Source organism: Mycteria americana, chromosome 9 (genome assembly GCF_035582795.1).
Source record: "Mycteria americana isolate JAX WOST 10 ecotype Jacksonville Zoo and Gardens chromosome 9, USCA_MyAme_1.0, whole genome shotgun sequence".
Taxonomy (NCBI): Eukaryota; Metazoa; Chordata; class Aves; order Ciconiiformes; family Ciconiidae; genus Mycteria; species Mycteria americana.
Window position 1 is genome coordinate 2,732,597 of NC_134373.1, and position 17,508 is coordinate 2,750,104.

Sequence of the window (17,508 nt, forward strand, 5' to 3'; positions counted from 1 at the left end):
GCCACTCACGGGGGGGATCTCTCCAAAGGGATTTGATGCCTGCGTGGGCTGATTTTAGTAATCTGCCGTGCGTGCTTGCCTTTGCATACCTGAGGAGCCCCGCTGCTTTGCAGAGATCCTTTATAATGAGTATTATTCATATCCGCAGCATCTTTGTAACAGCTACTAATCATTTTATTACTCTTTATAATCTATTTAAAGCAGAATTAGAAAAAAATCTATACAAAGTTACAGCCGAAAGCACATTGTAGTTGCGTTATAAATCCCTGAAAAACAACCATCTATCATGAAAACCGGCGCTCCTTCGCTCGGCTGACAGAAATGGATGCTGCTGCGCTACACCGAGGGACGACGAGGGAAGGGAGGGCTGGACGGCAGACCTCGGCCGGCTCCTCTCGGCCCTTCACAGCACGACTCCTTCGGGCTCCAGCAGCAGGTAATCGTGCAAAGGCTTGGGCACGGGCAGCAAGGGGATAAGGCAATGGCATTTGCTGCCAAACTTTTTCCGAATGGCGGAGCGGCATAAATGTTGCAGGCACCGGACTGTGCCCGCCAGCCGGAAAAAGGACTCGTAGAATAGCTGGTGCTGCTGCAACGAGAGGGGTGGGGGGAAACACGAGCATCAGTTGGGTTTGGTTTTTTCCTCATTAAGCCAGACACGCCGGAGATACTTTTGAGGGGAAGATCTAAGGGGAGGAGGTCAGAGACCCATCGGCGATGTTTGCCCGTGGGTTAGGGGTCCGTGCGCTCGCACGGCTCCTGCAAGCAAAGGCTGGATGTGGAATTCTCCTGAGGAAGCACGCGTGAAGAAACCCAGCCTCGCCGCAGGCACTGTTTGGGGAGGATGCTTTCCCGCCCACCGGCAGCAGCATCCCTGCAGAAAGCCTTAGAGCTGACGTAGAAGAGACCCGCTTGTTTCTAAGACAGGGAAACCAAGCAGGATGGGTCTGTGCAGCCTCAGCCTTTCCCTAGCTTGGAATAAAAATAATTTCTCCCATCCCCTAGAACGGGCTGAAGGGTTTTATTTGCACTTCAGCAGCCGTCCCCCCTCGCAGCCAAGCTAACCGAAGACCTGCAGGGGCAAGGCAGCCATCCAAGATCATTCAAGAGCAGGCTGGCCGTACCTGTTGCACGTCTGGGGACAAGCTTTTTCAAATCAAAATTAGTGGGGTGGGCTCCTGCCGGGCAGCGGTCTGGCTCCAGGGTCACTTCCAGATGTCGGGACTGCGTTTTGTCACGGGCCAGGGGCAGGAATGGGAGTTTTGGTGTTGATGGAGCTAAAGCTGCTGAGATGAATGGGGTGTGTGGTGGTGCTCCGAGGGCTATCCCTTTTTTTTTCCCCACCGAGTGAAGTTTGGGTGGGGGAAAAAAAACCCTCTCGGTGGGTAAAACCCCCTCCTCGGGGCTCAGCTCAGCCGTCCCTGCCAAACCGCCAGCGCCATCTCACCTGAAGCACCTCCTCCGGCACGGCCTCGGCCCACTTCTCGGAGATGGGGATTTGCGAGTAGGAATTGAGGAGGACTTCGATGATCTCCGGCACGGCCGCGCAGGACTTCAGCACCTAGTCGTGGGCAACGGGGCGGGGAGGGGTTCAGACGGAGATGCGTGTCCCAGAGGGGCAGAGCATCCACGTGCTGCAGGCGAGGCTCGTCCCACCCCACCGCGGTCCAGGCTGGGACGGTCCCGTGTGGGTGTGAGGCAGGCGTAGGGTTTGTCCCGGCATGCTTTGGAGATCTTTCTCCATCTGTGAAGCGGTGGGAAGAGCTGCCTTGCTGTGGCACTTCTTCCTCCGGATGCGGCCCTTGCTTCTTATTTACATTTTTGGCTTGTGTGTGATAAGCCAGGATAATATTTTCTTTATTGTTTGATGTAAAATCAATGAAACGCAGAGCCATAAGGCGGCTGCACTGACGGCTGATGTACCAAGCCTGTCTCTGACATCCTTCCCCAGGCAGGAAAAATCCTCCTTGCTGGTCCCCCGTGCCCATGCTGGCTCCGTCCTGCCATCGCCCTGCCTGCTTTTCCCCGCTGCCACCCCGCGCGGCTGTTTTCGTTTCCATCATTCCCAGCAGCATCACCAACCCCGATGCCACGGTCCCCTCTCCCTGCCCGGACCGGGAGGCTCTCCCAAATTCTCTCCCCCCCCCCCCAGCTTTTTATTCCCAAAGCACCCCGACCCCACCTGCAAAATGCTGGGTGCGAGGGGACGCGCAGGGGCTGTTTGGGGGTCGGTACCTTGACGAAGGCGGGGGGCCATATCTTCTGGGAGCCGTGGTTGAGCAGCAGCTGGACGGCGAGGTGGGGCCGCAGCTCCCTCTTGAAGGCAGCGCTCTGCAGCGCGCAGCCCAGCGGGGACACGCCGTTGTAGTCGATGGCGTTGACATCGGCCCCGCGCCGCAGGAGGAAGCGCGCCAGGCCGGCGTTGGCGGCCCCGCACGCCTTGTGCAAGGGGCTCCTCCGCATCTCATCCCGGGCGTCGATGTCGGCGCCGTGGGCCGCCAGCAGCCGGCAAAGCTGCAGGCTGCCCTCGCCGGTGCCCGGCGCCCGCCCGCAGAGGACGCCGAGGGCCGTCTCCTCCCGCGCGCTGCGCGCGTCGACGCGCGCCCCGTGCCGCAGGTAGAGGCGGGCGTGGTCGCAGAGGCAGTGCCTGGCCGCCACGTGCAGTGCCGTCTCCCCCCCGTCCTCGCTGGGCAGGTCGACGGCGGCCCCGTGTCTCAGCAGGAGCTTGGCGCATCTGCGAAGAGATGGGGAGGCTGGGGGGTGCACCGCCCGGGTGGGTTTTGGGGGGGGCGTGGGGTGAGGATGGGGGGTCATGCTGGAGCTGGGCTCCCGTGGGGATTGTGGCACTTGAGGATTTGGGGAGGGAGCAGCAGACGCTGGGGAGGGTGACCCTGCACCCTGGTGCCCTCTGCGGTGGTGGTGATGGTGGTTTGGGCAACATCTCCCTCTTGCCTCGACCAGCATCATTCATGAATGGTCATCCTTGACCATCCTTGACCATCCTTGACCCTCCGGGGTCCCACCACCCTAGACCCGCCAGGGACCGGTCCCAGCTGTGCCCGTGGTCAGGCAGCAGCGGGAGCGGTGCCCGCGGTTAGCCACGCCAGCCAGGTCTGTCCCGGCCGGTGAGGGGTGCGGGATGCTCTTGGCCATGAAGAGGACACATAGGGTGATGGGCGCCTTCATCTCCTGGCACGGGCGCAGCCCTGGGGTGTTACGGAGAGGATCTATACAATCCCACCCCTTGGCTGACATCCACAGAGCTTCTCAGCTGAAAACATCCTAAACCGCTGCCTCCCCCTTAAGCTGTGCTGAGACCCAGCTGACATGGAGGGAAGCCCTCGGTAACGCCTCTGGCGGCAGAAGAGCTTGGTGTGGGTTTGCTTGGGTATGTGGATGCCGTAAAAAGGGATTCCGCTTCTCCTGTTAAGGGAGTCACAAGCCTGTATTGGGCCACCCCAGAGAGGACTAAAGGATCGTGTTTTCTGCTGAAAAGAAACACCTTGGTTTAAGTCTGGTGAAACGAGCTTTGCCGGCTTTTTTGGCACCCATTGACGATGGAGCGGCAGCACCTGCAGTTCCCAGGAGGAATAAATCAAGGTGAGCAATCCTGCCCATCTTAAATCACTGCTCCCACCTCTCCTTCCCTCTAACATCGCTGTGCGTGGTTGCAAAGAGGGGTCGTGGCCGCTGTGAAGTGCGGAAACCGGTTCCCATCAGAGTTTTCCACCTGCATCCTTCTGACAACGGACGGGGGTTAAAGATGCCTGGTATGTCCCGATGAGGGTTGGTTTTTTTTTTTTTGGTGTGTATGTGAGTAAACGGATGTGATCGGCCAGTCTAAATGAATCAAAGTGACTGCTCCGTCTCCTGCCGGGAGCTGCCGGGGCCAGCGCGGCTCAATGTCACCGCCCGGGCAGGGCTGTCGGCAGCCGGGTTAGCGCGCAGGGCTGAGCTCGCTGCTGCGGCATGGAGGAGTTATTTTTTGGAGGGGGGCCAGACCCACGTGCCGCCCAAGCGAGACCTTGAAAACATGGAGAGCTCGCATTTCCCAAGGGATGCTGCCAGGGAGGTGGGAAGAGCGGTCCTTCCGGAAGCCTCAGCAGTGGCTGGCTGGAGTCTAGGGAGGTGTATCAACCTTTAACCCCCCCCGCCTGTTTTATTTTCCTCTAATAAGCTTTTCTTTTAGTTCAGGTATCACCCAGAGCCCTAAGTGAGGCTCTGGGCTGACACAGAAGCGAAAGGAGGGGGAGCTGCGGGGGAGTGGAGTCCCAGCCCGATCCCTCCAGCAGGAGGGATGGGGAAGAAGAGGAGCCCCGGGGAGGAAGGATGGTGCCAGGGCATTGCTGCTTTTTCCTGGCCCAGATGAATGCTAACATATGTGGGGAAAATAATAATAATAACATAGTAACCATAATAATCTACTTGAATCTTTCTGGACCTGCAGCATCACCTCCCCCAGGATTTGATAGGAGCTGGTGAGACAGCCACAGTCTCTGACAGCGCAGGAGCTACAGATACCTCCTTGGGCCGCTCTTCCCGTGCGTATCAAGCCTGAATTTGCCAGGAAAAAATCCTGCAGGATGTGTGGGCACAGGCTGTTTCTGCAGCCTGTGCAGCTGTAAAGCTCCCAGATGCTGCCAGCCCTCGCTGGACCTCACCGCCGGCATCCGCCGTGGGTGCCCTGTGCTGGGGACGCGGCTGCGGGTGAGCGGATTGAGCGTGGGCTTCTGAAACCCCCAGATCCTCAGATCCTTACTTTACAATTCCCTTTTTACTCTAAAAGGTGCTGAATCCCTTTTTCCAGCCATGGCTTCGTTCGCTGAGGTTTTTGTGGCGCTTGCCGGCTGCCGCTGGTCAGTAAAACTTTGTCGGAGAGGGTCTGTTGCTGGAGCGAAGCACGCTGCGACTCACCCACGTTTCCTGGGCTTGTCCGTCCTTGGCAGCGGGGAATTTGTAGCCCTAATTGTAATGACTCTCTCGGGGCCTCTCTGGGTTAGCTTAATCCTAACATCACGGTTAGCTCTGGCACCCCAAAATAACGTATTCGGGGCAAAACAAGGGATGGTTCTGCAGGGAAAAATGGAAAAAAAAATGTATTTCTGACTGGGTTGCAAAACATGCAGCAGCCTAGTCCAGGAGAAAAATCCCTTTTGTTCTTTTCTTTTTTTTTTTTTTTAAATAGATCATGCTTAAAGCATCTCTGCTCCTTCCGAGGCAAGGAGGTGGGTGTGCCTAGAGACCCCGAGCACAAACAGCGTGCCGATTTTGGCAAGCGCTGTGTATTGAGAGTGCCCAGGCTGAAGGTTTACATCTGCGTAGGCAAGACAGAGGGCATATTCCCCTGCCTTTAATTTCCAGGTAAAGGGTTCCTGGCAAAGCCAAGAGCTGCGCCCAGCCCCTCCAGCCCCCGCGCGGGGTTTTCCCTTACCGAGAGCGGGATGGGAGTTGGATTACAGGGAGCTCAATTCCTCTTGGTCTCCTGATAGCCATCCCAAATATCCTTCTAGAAATACCAGGGTGAAAATGCCACCCTTCCCAGCTGCTATTTTCCTGAAGGGTTATTCTTCTTTATTATCAAGTTCATTGGCTAACTTGTTGGGAGAAACCCGAGTTGGTTTATATTGAATTTTCCCCCTGGATACTCCTCCCTTGGCAAAGAGGGAATGCTCGTGAGGGGCTATAAATAAGGGGTGATCTCCTCCGGTTAATGGAAATGGCGGGCCCTCGCGAGGAGCACGTGCCTGCTCTTTGGATGTATGGGGCGTCAGCAGGTGCCGGGTAGATGCCGTTCATGCTTGCTGGCTATATGCTCTTATTTTAGCCTCTAATCTCTGCTGATGAACTCCTGTGCTCTAACACTTTGCCAGCATTTCGAGCTTCTTGGGTTTTTTTTATTAATGCCCTGTTGCTCGCTGTCAGATTGGACTAAAATCCCGTTAAATAGGGCTCAGATAACGCTTGCTGCTTTTTGAGGGCTCCTCTCCAATTTTCTGGGAATATTGCAAGAAGCCACGGATTTAGTTCAGCAGCAATCCAGACGCAGGGTGGCAAAGCAAGCCAGTTTGTTTTCCATCCAGCCTGGTACCACCAACCTGGCCGAGCAGCTCGCCGGCAGCGGCGATACCCCTGGAGCAAGCCCTCACAGAGCTATGCCTAATTTTGACTAGTTTAAACCCACTTCTAAACCCTTCCTAACTCATTTGTGGGTGATGGGTAGCACCTGAATGTCACCTGCCTTGGGCAAGTGGCTCGTTGGGTCAAAATCGCACTAATTTGTGATAACTGGTATTAGTACTACAGGTGCGCCTTGCGCTGCGGTCCTGGCTCAAATAAACAGGATAAAATTATTTGGGTTTTATTTTCCTTCTTCAGCCATCGATAGAGTCGGGGCGGATGTCGGTGCAACGCCGGGCAGGACGTGCCCATCGCCCTCCCCTGCCCTCTCGCTGCCCGGATGGCTACCACTGGCCATGGCTACCGCTGGCCACGGCTCCCAGCATCCTGGTGGGATGCTGCTCAGTTTGGGATGAAAAATGCCCAGACTGGGAAAGCGGGATGTAGCTTGAAATGGGATGCGATGAGTAACCAGCAGGAGGAGCAGGAGGTTGGGGCAGCGGAGGCTGGAGGAAAATTCCTGTCCCCAAAACCCACTCAGGCCCTCCGTTTTCTTAAGGAAAAATCTCCTGTTTGGTTTTTTCCCCCTCCCTGCGGCCGGAGCGAGGCTTTCCCGTCCTTTGCTTGGTTGCTTTTGAAGGTATCCGAGCGACCATCTCTCTGTCTGTCTGTGATTTATTGCAGGATTGATCCCACTCAGGAAAACAGCCTTCCCCAAGCCTGGCTGTGAATGCAAGGATTATTCTTACTAATTTCCTACGAGAATGAGAAAGGAAACCTGTTTTTCTTTAAAAGTCGATAATCTTTTCGGGGACCGCAAGCCCACCGGTGAACCACGGCAAGGCCGGTACCGAGGGCTGGTCGCGGCGGGGCTGGTCGTGCCGGCGTGGGGACGGCTCCGCTGCTGCGGGGCGAAGGCCAGCCCAGGAGCATCGCTCGCCGCACCGTCTCTTTGCCAAAGCTTCGTGAGCTGCGGATGCTCATCTGTATGAGCCCTCATTTTGTCACACCAACTTGGGGAGCAGTTTCTCCAAAGAGCAGGGTCAGGCCTTGGGTTGTGCTCCGTGTCTGCTTGCGGGCTCTTTATTTCTTGCGCAGGACCTGTTAAGGTCTTCCCTGGCAGGGGGATGAGTTGCCAAAATGACGGCTCCAAACGCTTGGAGTTTTGCATCTTATTGATGCTAAACGGAGCAGAGGACGAGGTTTAGCACTAGATGATGCTAAACGCTGGCCTTTAAAATCTGTGGTCTTTTTTTATTTGTAGAAACGCTTCTTTCCCGCAGCCAAAAGGGCAGCATGTCCAGACCGATGCTGGAAGAGCCGGAGGGTGCCACGGGGCCAGATCCACGAATGGTGGGTTAGTGCCCATCTCCCTGGCATTTGGAGCCTTGCCATCTTGATCGCGCTGCCTTTTTGGGTGCCTGCCTGCCTGCTTTGCTCCTTTTTTCTGCTAATTCCTCCCATGAGGAGCTACCCTCATCTCGCATCCCCCAAGCAAAACCCGTCCTGCCTCCCCGAGCTGGCGGCTCTTGCGCTCGCTCCCTACCCCATCGTTTCTTGCACAGAGCCCTCGGACACCGAGTCTCCTCCTGCATTGGCCCATCTCACCGCTTCTCTCCCATCCCTTGGCCCTGGGGTGGGAGCCAGAAGACAACTCTGGCTTCAGCTCCCAGGATGGAGAGAAAGCTTGGAGGAGTGAACCAAGGGCATCGCTCGGCCATAAGCCCAAGTTGCCCAGAGGCAGGGGAGACGCCGTCTTTTCTCATCCCTGGGCTCGACTAAGCCCTCTTCCCTCCGCTGAGGAAGGCAAGCCCTGGGGGATTTCTCTCCAGGTAGGCTCTCCCTGGTTGCACGGGAAACCTGGGATCTTCAGAGAGCTGCTTCCGACTCGCAGATCTGAAGGAGGACTCTGCAAACGCGGCAGCGTTCGCCATCCCTTCTGCCGCGGGTACCACAATGGGAGGCGGGAGCTACATCCCGCATCCCTGCGATGCGCCTTCCCACCGCCCCACGCCTGCCCTTCCCCCTGGCACCGCCGGGAGAGTTGAGACTCTTCCTCTCCCCCTCAATTATTTTTATTTTATTTTTTTTTTCGGGGTGCCAATAAAGGCAGACTCCTTTAATCATCCCAGCTTTAAGAGGGAAACGGGAGAGCGCCAGGGAGAGAGTGCGGTGAATTTAGAGACTCATCTTACCCCACCATGTTAATTATCTCCGCTGTAAAAAAGAGGTCAAGGAGAGGAACTCTACTAAATAGGCCGACGTTGGCATGAACAGCTCCTAAAGTGAAGAAGGTAAGACTGAACTTTACTGGAACTTTTTTTTTCCATCTCTTCAAAAAGCTCCTAGATTAAAGCTCTGATATCCTTTTTGTTGAAATCTCATGGATTCTGAAGCTCAAATGGCTGGAAGGAAGCCCAGATAATTTTTTTTATCCCAGTCACTGAGAGGCTCAAAGGTTTTAAGTCCTGCCCCCATGGTGAATTGCCGAGTATATGGGAATACAGAAGAACCCGGCACATAGGTGTTCTGGCCATTGTTATCGAGAGGGAGAAAAATAAAATAGCTCTCTATGTAGGTCAATGACCTGCTCTTTATTGTCAGTAAAAAATTAAGGATGACCTAAAATCTACTACTCAATAAAAAAATAATAAAATAAAAAAAGAAGGCAAGGTAAAGTAGTCTCCCCCTAATCAAAGAGGAAATGTTTGTGTTACCTAAAGCTTGACCTCCTCAGTCTCTAACTTTAGCAAAGTCTTTGCGATTGAAAAGCAGTGGTCGAAACCTCAAAACCTGTCTGAAATGTCTATTAATTTTTGATCTTTCAAGGGAGTTGGCTTAGTTATTGTAGAAGCCCCCGTAGCGCCAGGTAGCGTAGTTAAGGGTCTCTCAGCATTTCCATTATAAAGCCCCAATATTCAAGGGCTTATAACTCAGCTGTTTCCATGTTGTGTCTGTCTGATCCCCTTGTCGCCATTTGCTGGCTCACCTGCCATCCCCCTCCATCCTTCTGGGGGAAATAACATGTAAATTGGGAACAGCAGCTCACTTTTTATATATATATATATATATTTTTTTTTTTTTTTTCCCCCCCCAGGCTGGGAAGCACCTAGCCAAAACCAGGACACCTGGACCTCTGTGGGCCATGGGGTCCTCTCCACACACCAGGTTGGTTTCTGTGCCCCATCTCTACGGGGGGAGAATGAGGCGGTGAAGCCTAAAATACCCCCCCGGGGCTTTTAGGATGGCTTGGGGTGTGGAGACTGAAGGCTTTAAGGTCAAAAGGGAGCTCGGGTGAAGGAATTAAACCCAGCTCCTTATTAATGATGAGGGCTGCTTGTAGCATCCTCCCTTACCCATCCCAGTCCCTCCAACCCTCATCACACCAAGGATGGGTTTGATTAATCCCTAGATTTCTGGCTGAACCAAAATTTGATTAATACTTGATTTTTGGCCATCTTGCAGAGACTCTTGTTTATAGCTGGGCTGGAGATATTTACGCCTGCAAACCTTTTCCTCTCTGGCTGCTTTTCTTTTGCAGAGCTCTTTCCCAGACCCTGGCCCATGATACATTGGATCCCTAGTGGGAACCTTGCCTTCACCACCTACTTCTGGTTAAGCTCGCTGCCTGCCTAAAGGGGAGAGGGTTGAAGCTGGGGTGGCTTTTCACCGAAGCTGGCAGGCAATGAAATTTGCTACAGCCCTAAGCAGTTTCATCAGGATATCAAAGGGCTGAGCTCTTTATTTAAAAAAAAAAAAAAAAACCAAAACCAAAAACAAAACAAAAAAACCCCAAAACCCCCCCAAAACCCAACACAAACCCAACAAAACCAAACAACAAACCCCTGATTCCTGGGGTCTAATGATTCAGGCACTTAAAAGTCCTCCTGGGACATACACGTGTGCATGAAAAAGCTTATTTTTCAAGGTACTGTTTATGCTCACCTCGGTGTGATGCTGATGCTGATCCAGGGTGAGGAGGGAGCAGATGCTGAGCCTGAGCATGGCTGAGCCTTAGCCCCGACTACAAGCCAAGGTGGACGCGTACGTGGCTTGCGCGGGGCGAGGAGGGGGGAGGATCGCTCCCCGTCCCGCGGACCTCGTCCCTTCGTTATGGCCCTGGGGCTGGGATTTTAGGAGGAGGGGGTGCCCTGATCGGCACCGACACCCCTTGTGGAGGGGGTCGGCATGGGCTGAGGAGCGCAGGAGGTTGGGGTGACGCGTGTGCCCCGTGGCTGGACCCATCCCGAGCATCTCCCGGGGGAAAGCGTGCTGGACCTGGGCTGTGGGACATAGCCGTTTTAGGATAAATCATCAGAAAAAAGGAGGAAGGAAAAGCACGTGGAGCTGGGCTGGGCTGCTCCTGTCCACGGGAAAGAGACTCGGGCCGTGCAACGGGCCGGGCACCAAAATGTCCCTTTTTGTCTATGCTGAGCGTGCCGCAGCAGCCGATGCAGCCGGGAGATGTGGGAGCAGGCGCGAAGCCTGGCCGGGGATCGTGGCATCTTGTTTGCACCCCACAGGGGCAAAAGCGCTGGGCTCTGCGTGCAGGGGACGCGGAGCGAGGTTGGGGGGGGGGGATGCTGATGGGGGACCCCCTCCTTACCCCAGGGACTCTTGGGTGGCGCAGAGGTGCAGCGGGGCCAGGCCCTCGTCGCTCCGCAGGTTGGGATCAGCCCTGTGCTCCAGCAGCAGCTCGACGCAGGCGGCGTGCCCCCCCAGGCAGGCTTCGTGCAGGGGTCCGCGGCCCCCCGGCGCCAGGTCGGGGTCGGCCTGTCGGCGGAGGAGATGGCGCAGGCAGGCGGCGTGACCCCGGCGAGCGGCCAGGCACAGCGGGGTGGTCAGCTCCCGCTTGTACTCCAGCGACCACAGCCCTGCGGGGAGGAGGGAGAGGGGCTGACGCCTGGGGCCGACCCCCGGCGTTCCCCCCCCTGCGCGCCAGCCGCGCGAACGAGCCGGATCAAGACGCGGCTTTTTCCATTTTTCTCTTGGCGCCCTGGCAGCTTTAGGGGTTTCAAAGAGCCTGGCTACCGTCGGTGGCTGCTCCGAGCGCTGCTGGCAAGAGGGGATGCAGAACTCCCCCGGCGTGTGCTCGTCTAGGAGCAGGATTGCATATGGCACGAGCTGGGTAAACCAACGCCCTGCCCGCAACCAGCTGCACGGGGAACCCTGCGTGCAAGACCTTGCTGGCAGGAGCTAAGAGGCAGCTTGCAAATTCCCCACCTGCACCCAGGGGAGGAAAAAACCCGCCTTTGCTGGGACCGACGGCACCTAAGCCGGGTGGGAGCGCGCTGGGAGGGTGATACAGGGCTGGGCACGGGATGAGCCGGGTTTGGGCTTGGCATCGCATTTCCCAGCAGCTCCAGGGCCTCTGGGAGCATCAGTAGATGCACGGCGCCCGGTGAGCAGGGGGGACCACGGGGACCGTCTGGTGCTGGGAGGCACCGGGTACCGCTACCCTGGCAGCAACTTATTCCCGCAGCTAGGACTGGGCTGCTCTTTCTGGGCCCCTGCACGGGGAATTTGGGCTGCCAGCCCTCTTGCAAGCACGCCTAAGCCACGGAGCGCCCCATCCCAACCTGGAAGAACTATGTGGACATACACTTTTTACACTTCCCTGCCCCTTTGGGGGGTTAGTATGTGCAGAAGAGAAGAAAATAATAAAAGACGGTGCTGAACATTTATGGCTAGGGCTGCAGGGCACGGTCATCTACCCAGAAAGCAGCCACCTTGGGAACAGGCACTATAAAGGCAGCATTAGGCACTTAAATGCACTGCAGCCCTCCTATTTAGGGTTAGTAAATATCTGGGTTTTTTTTAATTTTTCTGGACTGGCCTTTAAAGGAAAAGTACCTGAGAGTCCATAAGACGCTTGGCTTTTCACCTGCCACTCCAGCTCATTTTTACTGATCTCAAAAACCAGGTTGACATCTTGATAGTATCGGTCAGTCAGGACCTCGAGGCTTCTCAGGTCTCCCGTGACCAGGGCTGTGTAATACTTGGTGGCGGGAGCGTGAGCCGTTAGAGGATGCTCCGAATCCAATTTGGGGGAAATCTGTAGCTTTTCTGTTACAGGTCCCGGTAACTCGCCCATTCCAGTGCTTCCCGTGTGCGTAGGTCCTAGCCGGGAGGATAGACGGGCTTTTATAGTTCATTGTTTCCATCCTCCTGGGCTCATTGTCTAATTATAATCCAGTTAAGGCTCTATTGTCGTGGTATTTATAACTCCGTCGGGGTCAGATGATAACGGGCACACGATACAATGAGGGTCAAACGGTCACTGGGCTGTGTTGCGGCAGCACCTCTTGGATTAAATTGCCGGTTTAATTGCAGGCAGCAGCCTGGGACATGGGTGTTCAGGCTGGGAGGAAAACGGTGCCTAGCATTTACGGGGCAAAAAAAAAAAAAAAAAAAAGAAATTTAGTCAGCTCCCGTCTGCCCAATCCCGTATAACCTCATCTGTGTGCTCTGAGAAAGTGGGTTTTTTCCTCTGCCTAACACTGTATTTTTTTTTTTTTTCTTTAAGGCACTCATAGCTGTTCCCAGTCTCATGGTTGCTATACGGAAAAATCTGGGCATCACATCAGGGGCCAACACGATGCAGGCTGGCACATCCCTGCAGGGATGCAAAGCACTTGGCAAAGGCCAGCGAGGTACAAATCCTCCCGGGGCTTTGGCAGGGGGAGCCTCTCTGCCTGCTGATGCCTTGTATAGGAGAGAGAAAGCGCCCAGACTCTGCTGCCATTTAAGCACAGGGACGGACGCCGTCCAGGGACGGACGCCGGTGGAGCGGCCCCGGCTCCCGCTGCCCTGAGGCTCGTGGCTCCTTTCCTCAAGGTCACGGGAGAAGTCCGCGGCGGGGACGAGAATAGAGCTCGGCATCTCGTGACTCGGTGGCTTCGCCACCAGCCCGAGGCTCTGGGTGACACGACCCCCCGGGCCTGCCAGCCCTCCCACCCCACCTCCCTGGGGAACCAACACGATCAAAGCAGATCTCCGGAAGACGTTAAACTCTATCAAAGCAACCAGACGTGGAGGGACTGCCGAAACGCCCTGTGGTTCCCTCCCTGTGGAGTCAGCCTGGGGCTGGAAGAAATGTTCGGGACCTTCTCCGTAGCCCTCTGCCAGTGGGGACCTCGCTGGGCTCCTGCAGGTGACCACGAGCATCCTCGTGCCAGCTCCAGGCCAACGCGTCCCTGCTGTAAGAGTCACCCCAGGTTTCTCTTTTGGGTTTCCTCGGCACGGCTGCAGTGACAAACAGCAGTCTGGCCCCGGGGACCACGGGAAGAGCATGAAGCCACAAGAAAAAAAATCACAGCGTGTCCCTCCAGGATGGGGTCGTGCTGAGCCGGGGGGGTCTGACTTGGAGTCCTTGTGTCAATTAATCCCTTGAGTAAAGGACCCCCTGCCTTGAGGTCCCTGTTCACCTGCAGCGGGGCCTAATTTGAGGTCAACCTACGTGGTTCCCGCTTTCTTTCTCCCCCTGAACTCAAGGCTGGCCTTCCCACCTGGCTGGCTGTCCACAACCGCTGGGTTGGTTTGAACCTCCCAATCCTTTCGTCTTTCTCTCTTCTTTTACCACTTGTTGCTATTCTGCTACCTCCAGCCTTTCTGTGCCCCTTCACCCTTCTGATAACAGCTGAACCACCTCCTCAAAGCACTGCTTTGGTATGAAAAATAGCCTCGTTATCCCTCGGGGTCCCTTAGCCGGTGCAGGAGAAGGTTTGGAGAGCCGGGGAGCGGCACAGACTGGGATCGTTTTCCCCAGGGACTTGTCCTGGATCGCGTTTCGCAGCCCTGGCTCGCTTTCCTTCTCCGCTCACTAGCAACCCGGTGGTTATATTTTCGTGGTGGCGTGGGGGAAGCCTGCCTTCACGTGCCCTCGCTCGCACCAAGGGGATCGCCTTCCCGTGGCACGGACCACCTCCCACGCTCGCGGCCGGGTATATTTAGCAGGGAGTCTAGACCTCCTCAGTCAGACGTGGCCTAATTTTGCAAGGGGTGTGTGCGTGTGTGTGTGTCTGGCATTAAACTGCTGTTGAGAGTGTGTTGAAATACCCTGTGACCCTTTCTTGCGAGCCTTTTAATCAGCGTCTCTTTGCATATAACACTCACTTCTTGGGTCATGGTAATGACAGGATTAACAGCATCACTGATGGAGGGGGTTAAAAATAGCCAGGGCCAGCAAGAGTAGAAAGAAAAAGTCCTCTTGTAGCTGAGTGGCACATATAAACACAGGAGCCTGAGCTCCTGCCAGCCAAGTCAAGTGCTTTTTCCACTGATGAGTAGCAAGTGATGTCAGGATGAAACAATATTCCCGTGTTTTTAAGGGGAATGCTGTGGTACAGGCAGGAGAGATTTACTGCAGGGAGGAGCTGGCAGCCAGGACACCTGCGGAGCATCCTGGGGCTGGCCAGGAGAGGGGAAGAAGTCCCCGGCTGGGTTTGAAGGAAAACGGGGGGGTGGGGGGTGGTTTCAACTGCTTATAAACTCCCTGTCACCTTTGGGCAGGGATTTTGGGCGGTGGAGGAAGGCTGGGACCACACAGCCCTACCCTCTCCTCTGCCACTGCCGTGCTGCATGGCCTTGGGCACATCACCTGATCTCCCAGCATGCTGCTCCCCGCACGTCGAGACCCTGACGTCCCGAGGGCCTGATCCTACGACCAATTAAGCCTAGGATCATCCTTATGCATCCTCACTTCAGCAGAGATGTTCCTACCCAGGATCGGGCCCCAAACGCTGGCAAGGATGAGTACTTCATTAGCAGTAGCCTCTCACTCATTAATCTCTAACGCGGGGGTAGCATCTTAACCTTCTCCCTGCATACAACTGTTTGCAGAGTACACCTCATTTAACAAAACATTAAGCATTTTAGTTCCTCAGATCAAGTGTATCTATTAATAATGACTTAAATTGTCTGTGCCGGCTTCACATTACGAGGAAAACTCATTCCTGGCACATGAAAGAGCACGATACGCAGAAGTAAAATGACTTCAGCGCGAGCTTGTTCCCCAAGTTAAGCTGCCGCATAACAACTTAGTCCTCACACCAGGGCGATTTCAGCCCGTAATAATTTGCCCTGCCGGTTCAAAAAAACCATGAGGCTGCCTTAAAAAAATCCGGCGAGTCCAGATGTGCCCACGTCGAGAGCTCCTGGCCTCGCTGCTGTGATTTACAGCTGCCCTCCGGCAGCGGAGAACGGCATTATTTTTTTTTTTCCAGGGAAATTTCCAGCGCGGGGAAGGAGCCCGAGGGCTGGCAGCCCGCGGCACTGCCTCCTCCAGCTGCTCTCAAGCGCGGATGGCAATGTGTGACTGATTTAAAGCTTTTACCCCCCAAAAGAATTAAAATGAGCTGGCTGAGATGGCCGTGTCCCCCCGGCACCCTGCGGCTACGGGGAGGGGATGCTGTGCCCGCAGCCGGGGGACCGAGAGGTGGGCAGGCAGGATGGCGAGGCCGCCGCACCGCGGGACAAGCCGTCGGCTGCCCCAGCCTACCTTGGAGGGACGGCGGCGTGAGGGCGGCTCTCCCGGGCGATGCTCGCTCGTCCTCCGGGACACCATCCCCGGCCGGGCAGCGTGGGGCCGGAGGTTTAATCTCCTCTCTCGGAGCCAGGTGCCACCTTGCAAAGAGCCAACCTGCCGCCCAAACGTCCCCACGTTTATATTTCCAGCGCTCCCCCCGCCCCGCTCCATGTGACAGCGCTGCCCGGTTACGTGGCTGGTGGCTGAGCGAGGGGCTCCGACCGCAGGATTAACGCCCGCGAAGACACCCACGCTGGGCGCGTGTCCCCGTGCTGGGGGGGTGGGTGTGTGTGTGTGGGGGTGTGTGTGTGGGTGTGCACCATGCTTTGCACACCCCCCCCCCAAAAACTTTTGTGGATGGAATTGCACGAGCGGAGCCAGCTGAGCTGCTGCTGGCAGACCTGCTCTCCTTTAAAAACTGCTGCCCGGTGAAATATAAACTCGTCCCGAGGCTGCATTGATTTTGTCCGGTTTTTATTGGAAATTAGATAATATTTAAATAGTGCCGAAACATTTCCCTTTAACAGCTCTATATAATATGGAAAGGTATTCTGTGCTACGCTGGCTTGTAGTGGCCCTTCTTCGTCGAACGTAAATAATTCAATTCAATTAAAAAAAACCCAACCCTTTTCCAGTTCTCATAACCATGCAGTGCTTCCCTTCCCCCCCCCTTTCCCCATCAATTATAGGAATAAAAAACCTATAGCTCTTAGCTTAACTAAAAATACTAGGCTTCCCCCCCTCCCCGCTGAAGAATTGCAGCTGTGTTAATTATCCCCTGGGAATTCAATCCCGGTGTGCATCCTCTTTTAAAGGCGAAGGGGAGCGCTACCACTTATTTAACCCCTCAGTCACGCGCTCAGGAGATGTCACCCTGTGTGCCAGCCTGCCAAACCACCCCAGGCTGACCCTCCAGCGCCTGGCCCCTTACACTACCAGCTGGGCGATGGCATTCGCTAATTAGCAGCTCGCCCCTCGTCTCCGGCAGCAAGAAGACCGGGTTATTTTTAGCAATCACCCTTGAGGTTGTTGGTTTGTGGGCTGTAAGGGTTGTATTCCCCCCCCCCCCCCCCCCTTTACCCTAAAATATTAGAGCCCCTTTGGCAAAGGAAGGCACCGGGCGTTACTGCCGGACACGGTACCGCTGCTGCTCTGGGCTGCGAAAGGCTCTCGGCAAGCGGCACGAGCTTCAGACACGAAGCTTTCAGCTCGGTTCTCCTTTGACGTGGGGGGCTCAAGTTCCTCCCTGCATTTTTTTCCTCTTTCTCTTGCTACCCCTTTCTCTTAGAAGACGTATGTCCGAACACGTACAGCAAGGCCAGCTTCATTTCTGGGCAGTGACGGTTTGGGGGGTGTGCTTGCTTTTCAGCGTTGCCCGAACCCACCCACGAGGGTTTAACTCCACGCGAGCAGTGCGGGGGCTGCTCCCTCCCTGTGCAAAAGCCATGATGCTAGTTTTGCCATGTAACACCTCTTTTTTTTTTTTTTTTTTTTTCTGCCCACCTCAAACTTTGATGCCCCAAAGTTGGCCGGCTGCAATCGAAGCCCCTGGCTGCGTATGGCAGCGGTGAAAACCATCAGCCCTGCTCTGGTTATACCTGGGAGGACTTAGGCGTGGAGAAGCAGGCAGCGATGATGGAGATGCTGAAAAGAAACCTGCACAACAAACCCTTTTCTGAAAAGCGGGGACAGTGTACTTCTGTGAAGGTTGTGTGCAATGGGGAAGGGCAGGAGAGCAGCCGTCCTGGGGGACGTGCTCGGGAGACGCCACCAACCTCGACACCCCATCGCTCAGAACAAAAAACCAAGAGGCATCTCTCGAGTGCTGGGGACAAAAAGGATGTTCCCGCAATTAAAGTTTCAAA

At 55.4% G+C, this 17,508-nt stretch overlaps 1 protein-coding gene across 1 annotated transcript; it reads right to left on the reverse strand.

Moving 5' to 3' along the window:
* Positions 1 to 403: 403 nt before the first annotated feature.
* ASB18 (ankyrin repeat and SOCS box containing 18) lies at positions 404 to 12,217 on the reverse strand. Its single transcript, XM_075511813.1, has 5 exons — positions 11,971 to 12,217; positions 10,724 to 10,991; positions 2,236 to 2,734; positions 1,448 to 1,561; positions 404 to 589 (listed from the first exon to the last, which is right to left on the reverse strand). Exons 1-5 carry the CDS (start codon positions 12,209 to 12,211, stop codon positions 404 to 406), a joined length of 1,308 nt encoding a protein of 435 aa, XP_075367928.1. The 5' UTR covers positions 12,212 to 12,217.
* Positions 12,218 to 17,508: the final 5,291 nt, after the last annotated feature.

What these genes read in the sequence shown, in the direction of transcription:
- ASB18 (XM_075511813.1), bottom strand. Translation starts at nt 12,211, where the DNA reads ATGGGCGAGTTACCGGGACCTGTAACAGAAAAGCTACAGATTTCCCCC. An exon ending in AGCGTCTTATGGACTCTCAG is followed by an intron (nt 10,992 to 11,970) that starts GTACTTTTCCTT and finishes TCCTCCCCGCAG; the next exon opens with GGCTGTGGTCGCTGGAGTAC. An exon ending in TGCCGGAGGAGGTGCTTCAG is followed by an intron (nt 590 to 1,447) that starts GTGAGATGGCGC and finishes CTCTCGTTGCAG; the next exon opens with CAGCACCAGCTATTCTACGA.